This window comes from Hippoglossus hippoglossus, chromosome 13 (genome assembly GCF_009819705.1).
Source record: "Hippoglossus hippoglossus isolate fHipHip1 chromosome 13, fHipHip1.pri, whole genome shotgun sequence".
NCBI lineage: Eukaryota > Metazoa > Chordata > Actinopteri > Pleuronectiformes > Pleuronectidae > Hippoglossus > Hippoglossus hippoglossus.
The window spans coordinates 6,343,460-6,356,789 of record NC_047163.1 but is presented as its reverse complement, the minus strand read 5'-3'; the positions used below and the strand labels follow the sequence as shown (position 1 = coordinate 6,356,789).

Sequence of the window (13,330 nt, the reverse complement as noted above, 5' to 3'; positions counted from 1 at the left end):
GTGTGAGAATAATCTATAATATTCATAAGAAAGATTAAGAAAATTCAGAAGGTTAAGAGGAATGTCATTTTGCAAAATATAGGAATGTTTATCTGTCCATTCAAGTATTATCAAAGTTTTACTGAATATATTTACATATATTATATATATATATATATATATATATCGCAGAGGGCTCCATTAGTACACAACAAACTCATTCATGCCAACAAATGCACAGAAAGCACATTAGGTTTCTTCCTATTGGTTCAACACAGTACAGAGCGGTGGCATTGTGTGTGATTTGCTGCCCTCTTGTGCTTTCTGACATCAGTAACAGACTTGGGAGGCTGGTACAGTATCAAAGGTACTAACCCCACTGGTACTGTAGGTCACAATATGCCAGTTATTTATACATATTAAAGCATATTATATTTACAGTGAAATAAAATCTGAATTTGAAGTAAATTTAAGAGGAAGAACACCACAGAAATATGGAAAACTATTACAAATAATATGTAGCTGGTGTTTTAAATATTTACTGAATTGACCCCTATTAAACCTTTTCCCTTTTTATATCTATTTACAAATCGATCCTGATTAAGAAGTAATTGCATTATCTAATATATACATCCAAAGAACCCTATTTACATTATGATTAAAAAGTACATATGAATGCCTGCTTGTCTTAGTTAAGCTGTTTTGTCCCTGTTTGTGTGCGTATACTAGTATTTTCCATTAAATTGCTGCGGTGAGATTTGATATTGCAAACCTCAATGTTATGATGTCACAAAATTACCTGCTTATATTCACGTTTCACGTTTCCGTTTGGCTTTTATTTGCACAATATTGACATTTATTCACACACAGAGAAACAAATAATACAATCTATCACTTTACCAATGAATGTGGTTGATTTAAACTAACTACTGCATTTTGTAGAGATTGCACACTGACATACTGCACTTTGTCAGTACAGCAGATAAAATTGAAACTCGAACCAGTCGCTCGTCAAAGTTTGCGGCGTCCATGTTAATATACATGAATAATTGTTATAGTTTGATTTAATGTGAAACTTTTAAAAGTGGTTTCGCTTTTTTTTTATTTGAATGAACTATGTAACATTTTTAGAATTTTAGGATAAATCATGAATTAATTTTGATCAAAACATTTCATTTAAAAAAAGCAGTAATAGTAAGTTATTACTTTACATTTTCAATGATAACTATTTTTACGGTCAATTTCTATAGAATATTTTATGATCTATCACAGTCACATAAGATTAGACATCAAACATATATTAAAAGATTTTGTACAAAAATAAAAAAGAGTCAGTCATAAGAAGATTAAACCCTATTTTTTACCCATCACAGTTAAAAAAGTGTTTACTACCAACACACACTTACTCTCAACACAACATAACAGTGCACTTGTTTGATGATAAATATGATTGATATTAAGTCTTAAAAAATCAAAGCTGACAAAGATAAATAATCACATCAATATGAATTTCAGCATATAAAAACATGTACTTGTTAGTCGAGCATTAAAGTGAATGCATCCACACTGTAACTTGTTAGAGAGGAGAAAACTGGGTGTAAAACTCAAGAGGTGTATTTAAAAATGCTGATACGTTAAAACATCACACTTTATTTGTCTTGTTTGTACTGTTTATTTTTTTTCTTGCAATCTCATGCATCCATATACATGTCGCTAAGACAGTTGTACAGAAATATAATATTTTTCTCGTTTTTTAATAATGTTTTCCAGCATCTGACTAGTTGCCTGTGAATGTCATCACCCTTCAGTTGTTCTAATCTCCAACTGAACTTTGAGGACACATCTATCCAAGCTGTCATATTTACTCAGAAACTGTTTCTCTCTCTAACTTTGCTCATTAGGTTAATGACCTCCTTGTTTACGACGTGTTGATGGGAAAGATGTGTCACCCTCAGCCCTCAGGAGTGATGTGTCCTCAGCACTCAGCTCCTGTAATGAACCTCCGAGGGTTTGGTGAACAGCGGCAGTAAACAGCTACTGTGTTGTTTTCCAACAGTGAGGTTGTGAAAAGTTAAACAGAGGTTTGCTTCTAAGTTTTCATCTATAAAGACAGACTTTAAAAACTGTGCAGCACTTTAATAACCATGTATAGAAATGATACTATAATATCTTACTTTACTTAACAATAGAAATATATCGTCAACAGCAAAACCAACAAGGACCAAAATCCACTATTACATATCCACTTAAGATGAGATAAGGTCATTGTTTAATAGTCCCACAACACAGAAATGTGCCACGTTACAACAGCAAAGGGGAAAGTAAAAATAAATAACACTCGTAAAAAGTAATAAATAAGTAAACATGCAATATAAACACAAGGAATTACAATAAAAGCAATAAAATACACCATGTGAACAGGAAATAAAAATGTTATTGTGATTGCGCATAGAAAGATATTGAGATATATATATAAATTGCACAGATAATTGCAGTGTTACTCAGTTAAAATGAAATTACACAATAGTGAAGTAGTAGTTCAGTCTATTGTCAGAAGTCTGGTTGTAAAGCAGCAGGGTGAACATTTTCAAAAATACAAATTGTAACATTGAAATTAATTTCAATAAGTCAAAATAAGTATAACATATAAAAGAAAACATAAAAAAGAAAAAGAGGGTAACATATATGTTTTGGCCAGCATACTTTTATATCCATAAATGGTGATAAGATTGTCTGAGTCATTGTGCCTTTTCATAATTAACAGCTTTAAGTAACAGTTTTAATGTCGAGTTTAAAATGATTGACTATACTATTAATAAACCAATGTGACATTCACACCCTCATTTACTTAGTGTAAGTGATCCTTATCAAAATTGAAAGTTACGTTATGTTTCTGTTGAAAAAAGCCGTGAACTCTACTCTCAGTTCTGACTCCGATAGAGTTGATCAAAATTTCTTTATGGAATCTTTTACAGCTCTTTTAAATGTCCAGGTTTTGTGTTCGACAGCACACATCTATATAACATTAGATGTCTTACCCACACTTGAGCTCTTCCACTGCTGTTTCTGCTTTTGTCTCTGACTGCTCATCTGTGAGCTCATTGTTTCATAAGCCTTGATCTACTACCTGTCCTCTCAGCTACTGCTTATGTGCACAATGCAGCAGGAATCTCTTTATGTGTCGTGTATATTATATCATATCAGTAGGAATAAATAGTTTTTTAAGGATTCTGTCTTTTTTTTACTCACCACCTAAACATTAGTATTCCAGGTCTAATAGCATGTGATCATCAGTGTTCGCTTAACATGTGGTTTTTAATCCGTAAATTACATTTACACTAATGTTGAAATGTTGTCACAGCAGCTTGTAGCACGTTGCTTCCTCTTTCTTATGATGTATTTTAATAAACTTCATTGGTTCATGCTCGTCTAAAAAGTAAAAGAAAAAAATGTGTATAAGAGTATATTCCCTCATAAACTGTTAAATACCATTAAAATAAAAATCATGTATATTTTTATATACGACTGCTTTAATATGTAGATCTGTTTTCAGGTGTGATGTATTGCAGTAGTGTGTATAATGTAAGTAATGTCATAATATAATTAAATAAAGCACATATTCATAATGAGCTTCTTTCTGATCGTGTGGAGGTTGTGAGATGATGTGCAAAGACATGATCAACCAGCAGGTGGCAGCACCGGCTCAAGTGTGACATGATATTCTAATGTCAGTTTCTTTATGAACACATTCAAAGTTTGTTTAATTCATGTCCTGTGAAAACTTTATCTCTCTGTGATTATGGATATACTGAAATGTTAAAGTTTCATTCATGGGCTGTGATTGAAGCATTGTGAAAAGGCATATTTAACAAAATAAGATAATTCAATAAAAACATCAAGATTAAACTAAAACCGGAAAAACATTTCTCTGAGCAAAAGATAATTCAACATCACGTAGAATAATAACCTGTCATTGCTATTAGATTTTTACAAAAATATATTTGGCAAAGCTCAATCAAACAGCCTCCACCACAACCAACAACAGAGTTTAACCGACAACCTCGAGGATTTAGGGTTTTAATGCTCAGCAGCACTGTAACTTTTCATTGGACAGGCCCTTGGCCCCAGATTTCAGCTGGTAGCGAGTTAGATTTGTAGTTAAGTTAGAAAAATACTAAATTTGGAAATCTGCTGAACTGGTTGATCTCTATCTGTGAATGTCAACAACAAATTGTCCTCAGATTTGAAACTTTCCTGTTAAAAATGTATCACTCAGAATTTATACATTTTCTTGTGTTTTTGAAGACACAAGGCTTTTAGTGTCTTTGTCATTCATGATAGAAAATCTGTATTTTACCCTTTACTATTCCAGTATTAATACTTTGCCCTTAGTGGGAATAGAGGACAAACTTTTGAAGCTTATTCAGCTCAAATCAAGTTCAACAGAAATATTCGATTGAAAACTCACTTTCCAAGACATCTCTGCAAATAAGAGACCGAAAGACACAATCTGAGGCTAATATTGAACAAAACCTTATTCCCAATCATATCATATCATGTGATGTATTTGTCCCCTTTTCCTACTTTCACTGCTGTAAGAAAGAAAACGGACCTGAGCTCCCCACCAAATATTTTAGATCTATTCTTGGTGGTTCTGTCTTGAACAGATTATTCACTAACATCTATAACTGAAGCCCAGAACATCAGAAATGTTAAATCAAAGTTAAGATGTGTTAGCAGGTGTCTTTTTCACGTTGAACAGAAGTAGTTGCTTCCCCATCCTCATCTTTTTGCTAAGCTAAACATGTCCTGACTGGTATATATCTTATTTTGGCGCGTGTTACTCCTCTGAAACTGCGTGACGGCCACTGTGTCGTCCAAATTCTTTATGTCAATACTGATCAAACTACCAATAGAGCTGCTTCTAAACTGACGTCTTTAAATCCCAATCTATTGTCCGCAAATCATACAATTTTTCTGCTGCACATAAGATGAAAAAATACTGTTCGTGCAAGTGATGTAACGTAGTCATACAACTGGTGTTTTCATCAAAATAAACTATAAAAAAGTTTTGTCTTGCAGGAAGTGTGACATGTTTGTTTCAACACTGATGTTACTCAGAAACAAAAACACAAGCGAGTTCCACGAGGACACTAGTTAGTGTCTCGTGCCAGTAATGGTCTCAAGTGTGTGATTAAAGTGTGAATGTGTGACTGTAGCCCCCTGGTGTCGTTGTACCTCAGTGAATTCTCATTACGACATACTTTACAGTGGTGGCATTGCTAACATGTTGTTTAACATTTTGATGAAAAGCACTAACTTGGTAAACTTAGTGTATCTAGAAGAAATCTGGATAATAGGCCAGATTGACATTCTGATAACCGTGTTTAATGGCATTGAAAAGCCCCAAACTGCTTATCTTCATATTTTTAGTGACACAAATATTATTTATATACAAGTTAAAGAGAAAAATATGTTTTGTTAAAATATAAGGGAATAATAAATAAAAGAAAATACTAGAAAATGGTGGGATTGTCTCAAGTGAAAACCACAGGAGTTGCAAATACAGTTATGATTTAACTGTACCTTGGGCCATGTGACAGTTTTCATTAAATGCATTGAAGACAATGACTTATAAGTTGTTTGAATAGACCAGACCATTCTATGAACACATGTTGATTATGTCAACTGTTCAACTTTCCAACAGATTATGGCCTGGCACTGCAATGTGTGAAAAGTGAGAAGCAGAGGGCTGTGAACTGAAGTTCGGCCTTCATGCCCCTGCAGCACGTTTACAGCCGGCCACAAACCCCAGCATGTGGCAGAATTTCAAGGTTTGTTGCAACATCATCACTTCCTTCTGTTTTCACCCACCTCCAGTTAGTTGGTGATAGCAGTGATTACAAGATGACCACGCTGATTTCCTTCCATGTCTAAAAAAGCATGTAACGCGGGAAGGGCACACAACATGGCCGTCGACCACGGGACACGATTATTTGGGGACTAGCAGGTAGCAAAACCTACTTGAAAGTGCCAAGTTGACTTGAGACGAGCAGCTCAGAGTCAACTGTGCAAATGATAATCTGCTGGTGGCCACTCTGTCCAGCGTGTGAAACATGCAGTACTACAGTGCCTTGCATAAGTATTCACCCCCTTTGGACTTTTCTACATTTTGTCATGGTATAACCACAGATTAAAATTATTTCATCGTGAGTTTTAATGTAATGGACCAACACAAAATAGTGCATCATTTGGAAGTGGGGGGGAAATATTACATGGATTTCACAATTATTTACAAATAAAAATCTGAAAAGTGTTGAGTGCATATGTATTCACCCCCTTTACTGTGAAACCCCTAACAAAGATCTGGTGCGACCAATTGCATTCACAAGTCACATTTGCAAGTCACATAATTAGTAATAGGGTCCACCTGTCTGCAATTTAATCTCAGTATAAATACACCTGTTCTGTGACGGACTCAGAGTTTGTTGAGATCATTACTGAACAAACAGCATCATGAAGACCAAGGAGCTCACCAAACAGGTCAGGGATAAAGTTGTGGAGAAATATGAAGCAGGGTTAGGTTATAAAAAAAATATCCAGAGCTTTGAACATCTCTCTGAGCACCATAAAATCCATCATAAGAAAATGGAAAGAATATGGCACAACCGCAAACCTACCAAGAGGAGGCCGTCCACCCAAACTGAAGAGTCGGACAAGGAGAAAATTAATCAGAGAAGCAACCAGGAGGCCCATGGGTTACTCTGGAGGAGTTGGCAGAGATCCACTGCTGAGGATGGAGAATCTGTCCACAGGACAACTATTAGTCGTCTACTCCACAAATCTGGCCTTTATGGAAGAGTGGCAAGAAGAAAGCCATTGTTGAAAGGGATCCATAAAAAATCCCGTTTGGAGTTTGCCAGAAGCCATGTGGGAGACACAAGCAAACATGTGGAAGAAGGTGCTCTGGTCAGATGAGACCAAAATTGAACTTTTTAGCCTCAATGCAAAACGCTATGTGTGGCGAAAACCCAACACTGCCCATCACCCTGAGCACACCATCCCAACAGTGAAAATATGGTGGTGGTAGCATCATGCTGTGGGATGCTTCCTCTTCAGCAGGTACAGGGAAACTGGTCAGAATAGAGGGAAAGATGGATGGAGCCAAATACAGGGAAATCCTTGAAGAAAATCTGATGCAGTCTGCAAAAGACTTGAACTGGGGCGGAGGTTCATCTTCCATGCAGGACAATGACCCTAAACATACAGCCAGAGCTACAAAGGAATGGTTTGGATTAAAGAATGTTAATGTCTTAAAATGGCCCAGTCAAAGCCCAGACCTCAATCCAATAGAGAATCTATGGCAAGACTTGAAGATTGCGGTTCACAGACGGTCCTCCATCCAATCTGACTGAGCTTCATCTTTTTTGCCAAGAAGAATGGACAAACATTTCCATCTCTAGATGTGCAAAGCTGGTAGAGACATACCCCAAAAGACTTGCAGCTGTAATTGCAGCGAAAGGGGGTTCTACCAAGTATTGACACAGGGGGGTGAATACTTATGCACCCAACAGATGTCAACTTTTTGTTCTCATTATTGTTTGTGTCACAATAAAATTTATTTTGCACCTCCAAAGTACTATGCATGTTTTGTTGATCAAACGGGAAAAAGTTTATTTAAGTCTGTTTGAATTCCAGTTAGTAACAGTACATAATGGGAAAAAGTCCAAGGGGGGTGAATACTTATGCAAGGCACTGTATATGACCACCAGCTTCTTCATGGCTGTATGGGGCCAAGGCGTGGAGATCCTGCCAAAAGATGTCCAAAATATCAACATCACTTTTGATTGGTGCCAGCTGCTTTAAGGTCTTTGTGAACTTTCATGAGATACATCATAAATGTACTTGTATTGATATTACTACTACTAGTAGTAGTAGTTCTAGTATTTTTACCAATAAGATGTCAACATTCCACTTGAGAATGTTTGTGTTACTTTTGGGATTCTATGCTTTACTAAATCAAAACAACTGCTCTTGTATTAAATCCACCATCTGACAAAAATAATACTATGAGAATATTTTACTGATTCATGGTTTGGCTTCTTCAATCTCAACAAATACTTGTTATAAAACTAAATAAAAAAACTGTAATTAAAGTATTTCAGGGTCGATGAAACCATATATCTCTCAACTATCTCTTTCACCACTAATCCAACTGCTGCTACAGTCAAACTTTCTATCACTACATCACCCATACAAATACTACAGATACTACTACAGTGATCATAGCAACCACAGACGGTCATTGTCCTTTTCAAGTGCCTCAATGTAACTCAAATGCCAACTGGCGTCACATTCCATGTTTCCTGGCTCGTTGCCTCGATGAACACATGCCATGTGCTGGGAGACCACCATTAAACACTGGGGACATTAACCCTCCTTCCTCAGAGTCAATTTAGGTGCACGTTGGGGTTTTTGTGGTTTTGAAGTTGTTTACCCAAGTGGGACTTATAATTCATTAGCTTTATTAAATTAATGTTTCTTCCAATTAGCCATCATGAGGGGCCTGTCATGCACAACAAGGCATCTCCCCACTGATTAAATTAATAATTACTACATGAATTGCAAGGATATTGAGTTATGATTTGAAATAAGAAAATCATGAAGTTCTTATTATTGATACATGTATGAATGTATTGTATTTTATTTCACAGTGACAAATTATAAAAGCAATCACCAACTCCAGTTGATTATCTGTGTTTTATCCTCAGATAAATACTAAGGATATCATTCTGAAATTGTTGGATAAAAGAAACTTCCAGTCGTGTGATCAGCTGATGGATCGTCTCCACTGAGAATTAAAAAAGGGATGGATATCAATCCCACATCACAAGTCATGACGTGAGAAGTCTTCTTCAGAGGGTGAGTCAGCCGGGGAGTCTGCTGCCAGTCTGTCGATAAGGTCCAGTATGTTTACACTGATCTTCAGGAGCTGACTGACTTCTACTTGCTTCAAGGATTCAAGATTTCTCATTCAAGATTCCTAAGGTTTTTTTGCTTTGTCACATTCATAACGAACATATAGAATATATTTAAAGGCTGTGCTAAAAGAAGAGAAAGAGCTGATTTAAAGGAAATTATAATTTTTTGTGTCACTGTGGTTTAGTTCAAATGTACTGGTTGGTGTCAGAAAATATGATAATATAGCTGCAGGAAGATTCATGTGGAATGAAATGTAATCCTCTATTGCAGAGTAATAACATAGTTTTTAATAGTTTGTGCTCAGTTTGTCAAAGATTATTTAGAAACTAAAGTGTTTTCAGCATCATGGCCTGTTGTATTTTGCAAAAACTTAATTTTTAATTTCTTTTTTAAATTTTAACTCAAATTTTGTGATATTTGAAAATGAATGTATTATTTGTATTAGTACACTTACATACACTTAGGTTGGATAGAATATTCAAAATATCTTATTCTTTAGTTGTTACACCACTTGACATTTTCAGGCACTTTCAGTCTTATATTTAGCAAGAAATTGTACAAATGTTATTTCAAATTACATGAAACCAACATAAATTCAAAATATAAATTTTAACATATCTGATGCATGCTTTAAAAAAGTTTTTATAAGATTTTTGAACTTCTCATGATGTTTATTTGTCAGATAAGATGAATCATTTACTGTAACATAATTTAAAGACAGCATAAAAACTGTTTATCGATAAAATAATAGAATTGCTTGAAATGTTTGATGTTAAATTGTTTAATCTGATGTGTGTGTTAATGTGGTTCTCTGTCATTGTGTTCAGGATATTTCTGCTCCATCATGCCAGAGGGAAATCACAGCACAGTGACTGAGTTCTTCCTCACTGGATTCCCGGGACTTCATCCAGAATACCAAGGTCTCGCCTCCGCAGTGTTGTTCTTGGTTTATTCCTTAACTCTGATAGGCAATGCAACGATTATCTTCCTATTTGCAACAGACAGCTGCCTTCATAAGCCGATGTATTATATCATCCTGAATCTCTGCGCTTGTGACATTCTCTTCAGCACGACCACGTTGCCTAAGATCATCAGTAAGTATTGGTTTCAATCAGGGACCATCCCGTTCACCGCTTGTTTTATCCAAATGTACTTTGTTCACTATCTGGGCACCGTGAATTCCCTTATTCTTTTCCTGATGGCGTTAGATAGGTATTTGGCGATATGTCATCCTCTCAGATATTCCCTCATCCTTAAAAAGTCCACCATCTACATCCTCAGTATTACTGCGTGGATTTTTGCCAAGGCACCCAATTTAATGATAGTTATTAGGGCGTACCCTCTTCCTTACTGTGCCTCAAACATAATCAATCACTGCTACTGCGATCACATTGGTATAACAACACTGGCATGCACGGACAGGGCCCCTTATGGCTTTCCTGCTTTGGTTTTTGCGATGGTTATGCTACTGGGGCCTCTGGCATTTATCATTTTCTCATATTGCAGCATAATTGTCGCAGTGCTTAGGATAGCAAATGTCCAAGGTCGCCTGAAGTCTCTGTCCACATGTAGCACTCAACTGATTATAATTTTACTCTATTATTTACCCAGATGTTTTGTATATCTCGCTAGTAATGTTGGCATTAAATTTAGCCCTGATGTGAGAATAGTAATTATCATGCTGTACAGCCTTGGTCCCCCGATGATTAACCCACTCATTTATTGCTTAAGAGCTAAAGACATGAGGGAGAGTTTGAGGAAACAATTCAAAAAAAGGACCCTTGCACAAAAAACACAAGTTTCTGTTGTTACTGACTGACAAACCCATTTTCAATGTTTTTCTTTTCTTCTAATATTGAAAGCCACATCTTTAAAAAAAAAGAAAATACAAATCCATTTAAGGGAGGGAAATGATTTCGTCTATCTAGTTAAATGAATTGAAAAAACAGCTATACTGTATATTTATTGCAGAATTTTAGTTGTCCAGGACAAAACCTACTAGTACAAAATGATTATCTCCATATGTCAAATAAATCTTCTTATGAAATGTCTCCTAAATAAAGCAAGTGTCTGTGTACTCTTTTGATTTTAAGACATGTTTGAAATGTCCATATGTTCTATGTTCAGAAAAGACTTTCAATAAATAAGACATAGTTGAGAGTAGTAGACGCAAATGTGCGATTATCTTGTGAATTGATGTTTAAGCAGTATTGAGTGATGCCTGGTTACAGAATAAAACTTGTTCAATAAAGGATGTAAAAACATGTTTTTTTCCCATAAACAGTCAAACAGTTTGTGTCTAAATGTACAATATTTACGGATGTTGCTGTTAGTCTTACAATGTGAGGTCGCTTTGCCCACAGCTCTCACCTGACTGGTCCTCTGGTACAGGTGGAGGGGCTCTCCAGCCACCGCCATGCCCACAATATTATTCCAACTTTAGCCACTAATGTCCAGTTAATACATTTTTGAGTCACTGAACCAATTTGCATGTAAACATGTTGTCAAACTTTGAATTATCGTACCTTTATCTTGTTCTATTATTTCATTAAAATACATTTTTGACATTTTTATCCCATGTTGTCAAACATTTAAAATATTTCTTAAAACCCAAGGTAATAAATACATAAACTCATGCAATTGGCTTTCTCTCTTCATTGAGAGCAGATTAAATGTGATTATATCATCAGATTGCCTGTTTTGTGATAACATTATTGACGCTGATCAGACTATTACTGTGTTCTATTTATATATATATAAATACAACATTGTGTTATATATTGTTCATATGTTTGTGTATTTGTCTCAATTTGATGAGTAAAATTAAGAAAAATATGATAAAATTAAGAGAATGATGTTATGGCACATTCTACAGTAATCAACTGCAACTTTATGTTTATCTGTGACTTAATGAAACTTAAAACATGTCTATTTTCCAGTAAGCCACTGATTGGAAACCAAATACAGTTTTAACAAACAAGTAATCTGTCATGTAAAACTTGTGTAACTCTTTAGGGACTGCAGCCCTTTGGGATAGACCTGTGTACATAAACTAAAGTATGGAACATGATGCTAAGCACATATTAGGTGGCATTACAGTGAGATGTTGCAGGAGGCTCGTTAACAACGTTGAATTAAATCGCTATGTTGTGGCTTATTTGCTTTTGCTTGAAAACTTGCCAGATCTGAAGGAGTTACGTTTATTGTCAACAATTTAATTTTTACGTAGTATTCTTTTTATCTCTCTTTTCTATTTGACGTGTGTTTTTTACTGCAAATTTAAGCAAATATGCTCTACACGAACGTGACGAGGATCAAGGACTTCTTCATCATTGGATTCCCCGGACTTTCACTGGACCTGTATAAACCTGTGTCCGCCCTGCTGTTCGTCCTCTACCTGGCTATAGTTGGAGGGAATATTTTCATTTTAGTGTTTGTGAAATGTGAAAGGGCTCTTCACAAACCCACATATCTGATCTTCTGCCACCTCGCACTAACTGACCTAGCATTTGGGACTGTTACTCTACCGAAGATCATATCAAAGTACTGGTTTGATGACGGCATTATTTCCTTTTACAGCTGCTTTGCACAAATGTATTTTGTTCATGCTTTAGGCGCTGCTCATTCCTTCATCCTGATGGTGATGGCTCTCGATCGCTTCATTGCAGTCTGCGCTCCACTGCGTTACACAACTCTCTTGACAAACACCAAGGTTTCTGTTCTCTGTGGGATATCATGGTTGATGCCAGTATCGTGGATGGTGGGTGTAGTTTTCGATGCTCTAACTTTGCCTTTTTGCAACTCAAACATGATAACTCAGTGCTATTGTGACCATATCGCAATAACAATACTCGGATGCGAGAATGTGCGAGAAGTGCAGCTGATTGCGTTCGGTCTTGCCATGTTCAGTTTGTTGGTGCCCCTGGGTTTTATTGTATTCACTTACTTTGTCATCATTGTCGCTGTAGCGCGTATTTCCAGCTCTGAGGGCCGCGTCCGGACTCTGTCCACGTGCACGCCACAGCTCATCATCACGCTTCTGTATTATATGCCAAGATGCTTTGTGTACCTGGCAAATAATGTGGGATTCACGTTCAGTGTTCCCGTTCGCATTGTTGTTGTAATGCTGTACAGTCTTTTACCTGCTGCTGTCAATCCAATGATATACTGTTTCAAAACCAAGGCTATAAAGGAGAACTTGAAAAGGAAATTGTTAAAGAGGAAAATAAATGTTAGCACTTGATGAAATACAATACTGTAGAGCAGTGTGCAGTAAATATTTCAAATGTTTAAATGTGCCACATCGCTATGAGTTTTTATTCATTTTCAGATTGAAGGTGCGGAATATCAAGCTTCTAATTACAGTTTT

General features: G+C 36.0%; 2 protein-coding genes across 2 annotated transcripts; both read left to right on the top strand.

The window, feature by feature from the left end:
• The first annotated feature begins 8,896 nt into the window (after window positions 1–8,896).
• On the top strand, window positions 8,897–10,835 carry LOC117772780 (olfactory receptor 13C2-like). The gene is made up of 2 exons (XM_034604230.1): window positions 8,897–9,027; window positions 9,789–10,835. Exon 2 carries the CDS (start codon window positions 9,806–9,808, stop codon window positions 10,778–10,780), a length of 975 nt encoding a protein of 324 aa, XP_034460121.1. The 5' UTR covers window positions 8,897–9,027; window positions 9,789–9,805; the 3' UTR covers window positions 10,781–10,835.
• Window positions 10,836–12,062: 1,227 nt separating this feature from the next.
• On the top strand, window positions 12,063–13,277 carry LOC117772742 (olfactory receptor 52E8-like). Its single transcript, XM_034604146.1, has one exon. The coding sequence runs from the start codon at window positions 12,251–12,253 to the stop codon at window positions 13,202–13,204; it is 954 nt and encodes a 317-aa protein (XP_034460037.1). The 5' UTR covers window positions 12,063–12,250; the 3' UTR covers window positions 13,205–13,277.
• Window positions 13,278–13,330: the final 53 nt, after the last annotated feature.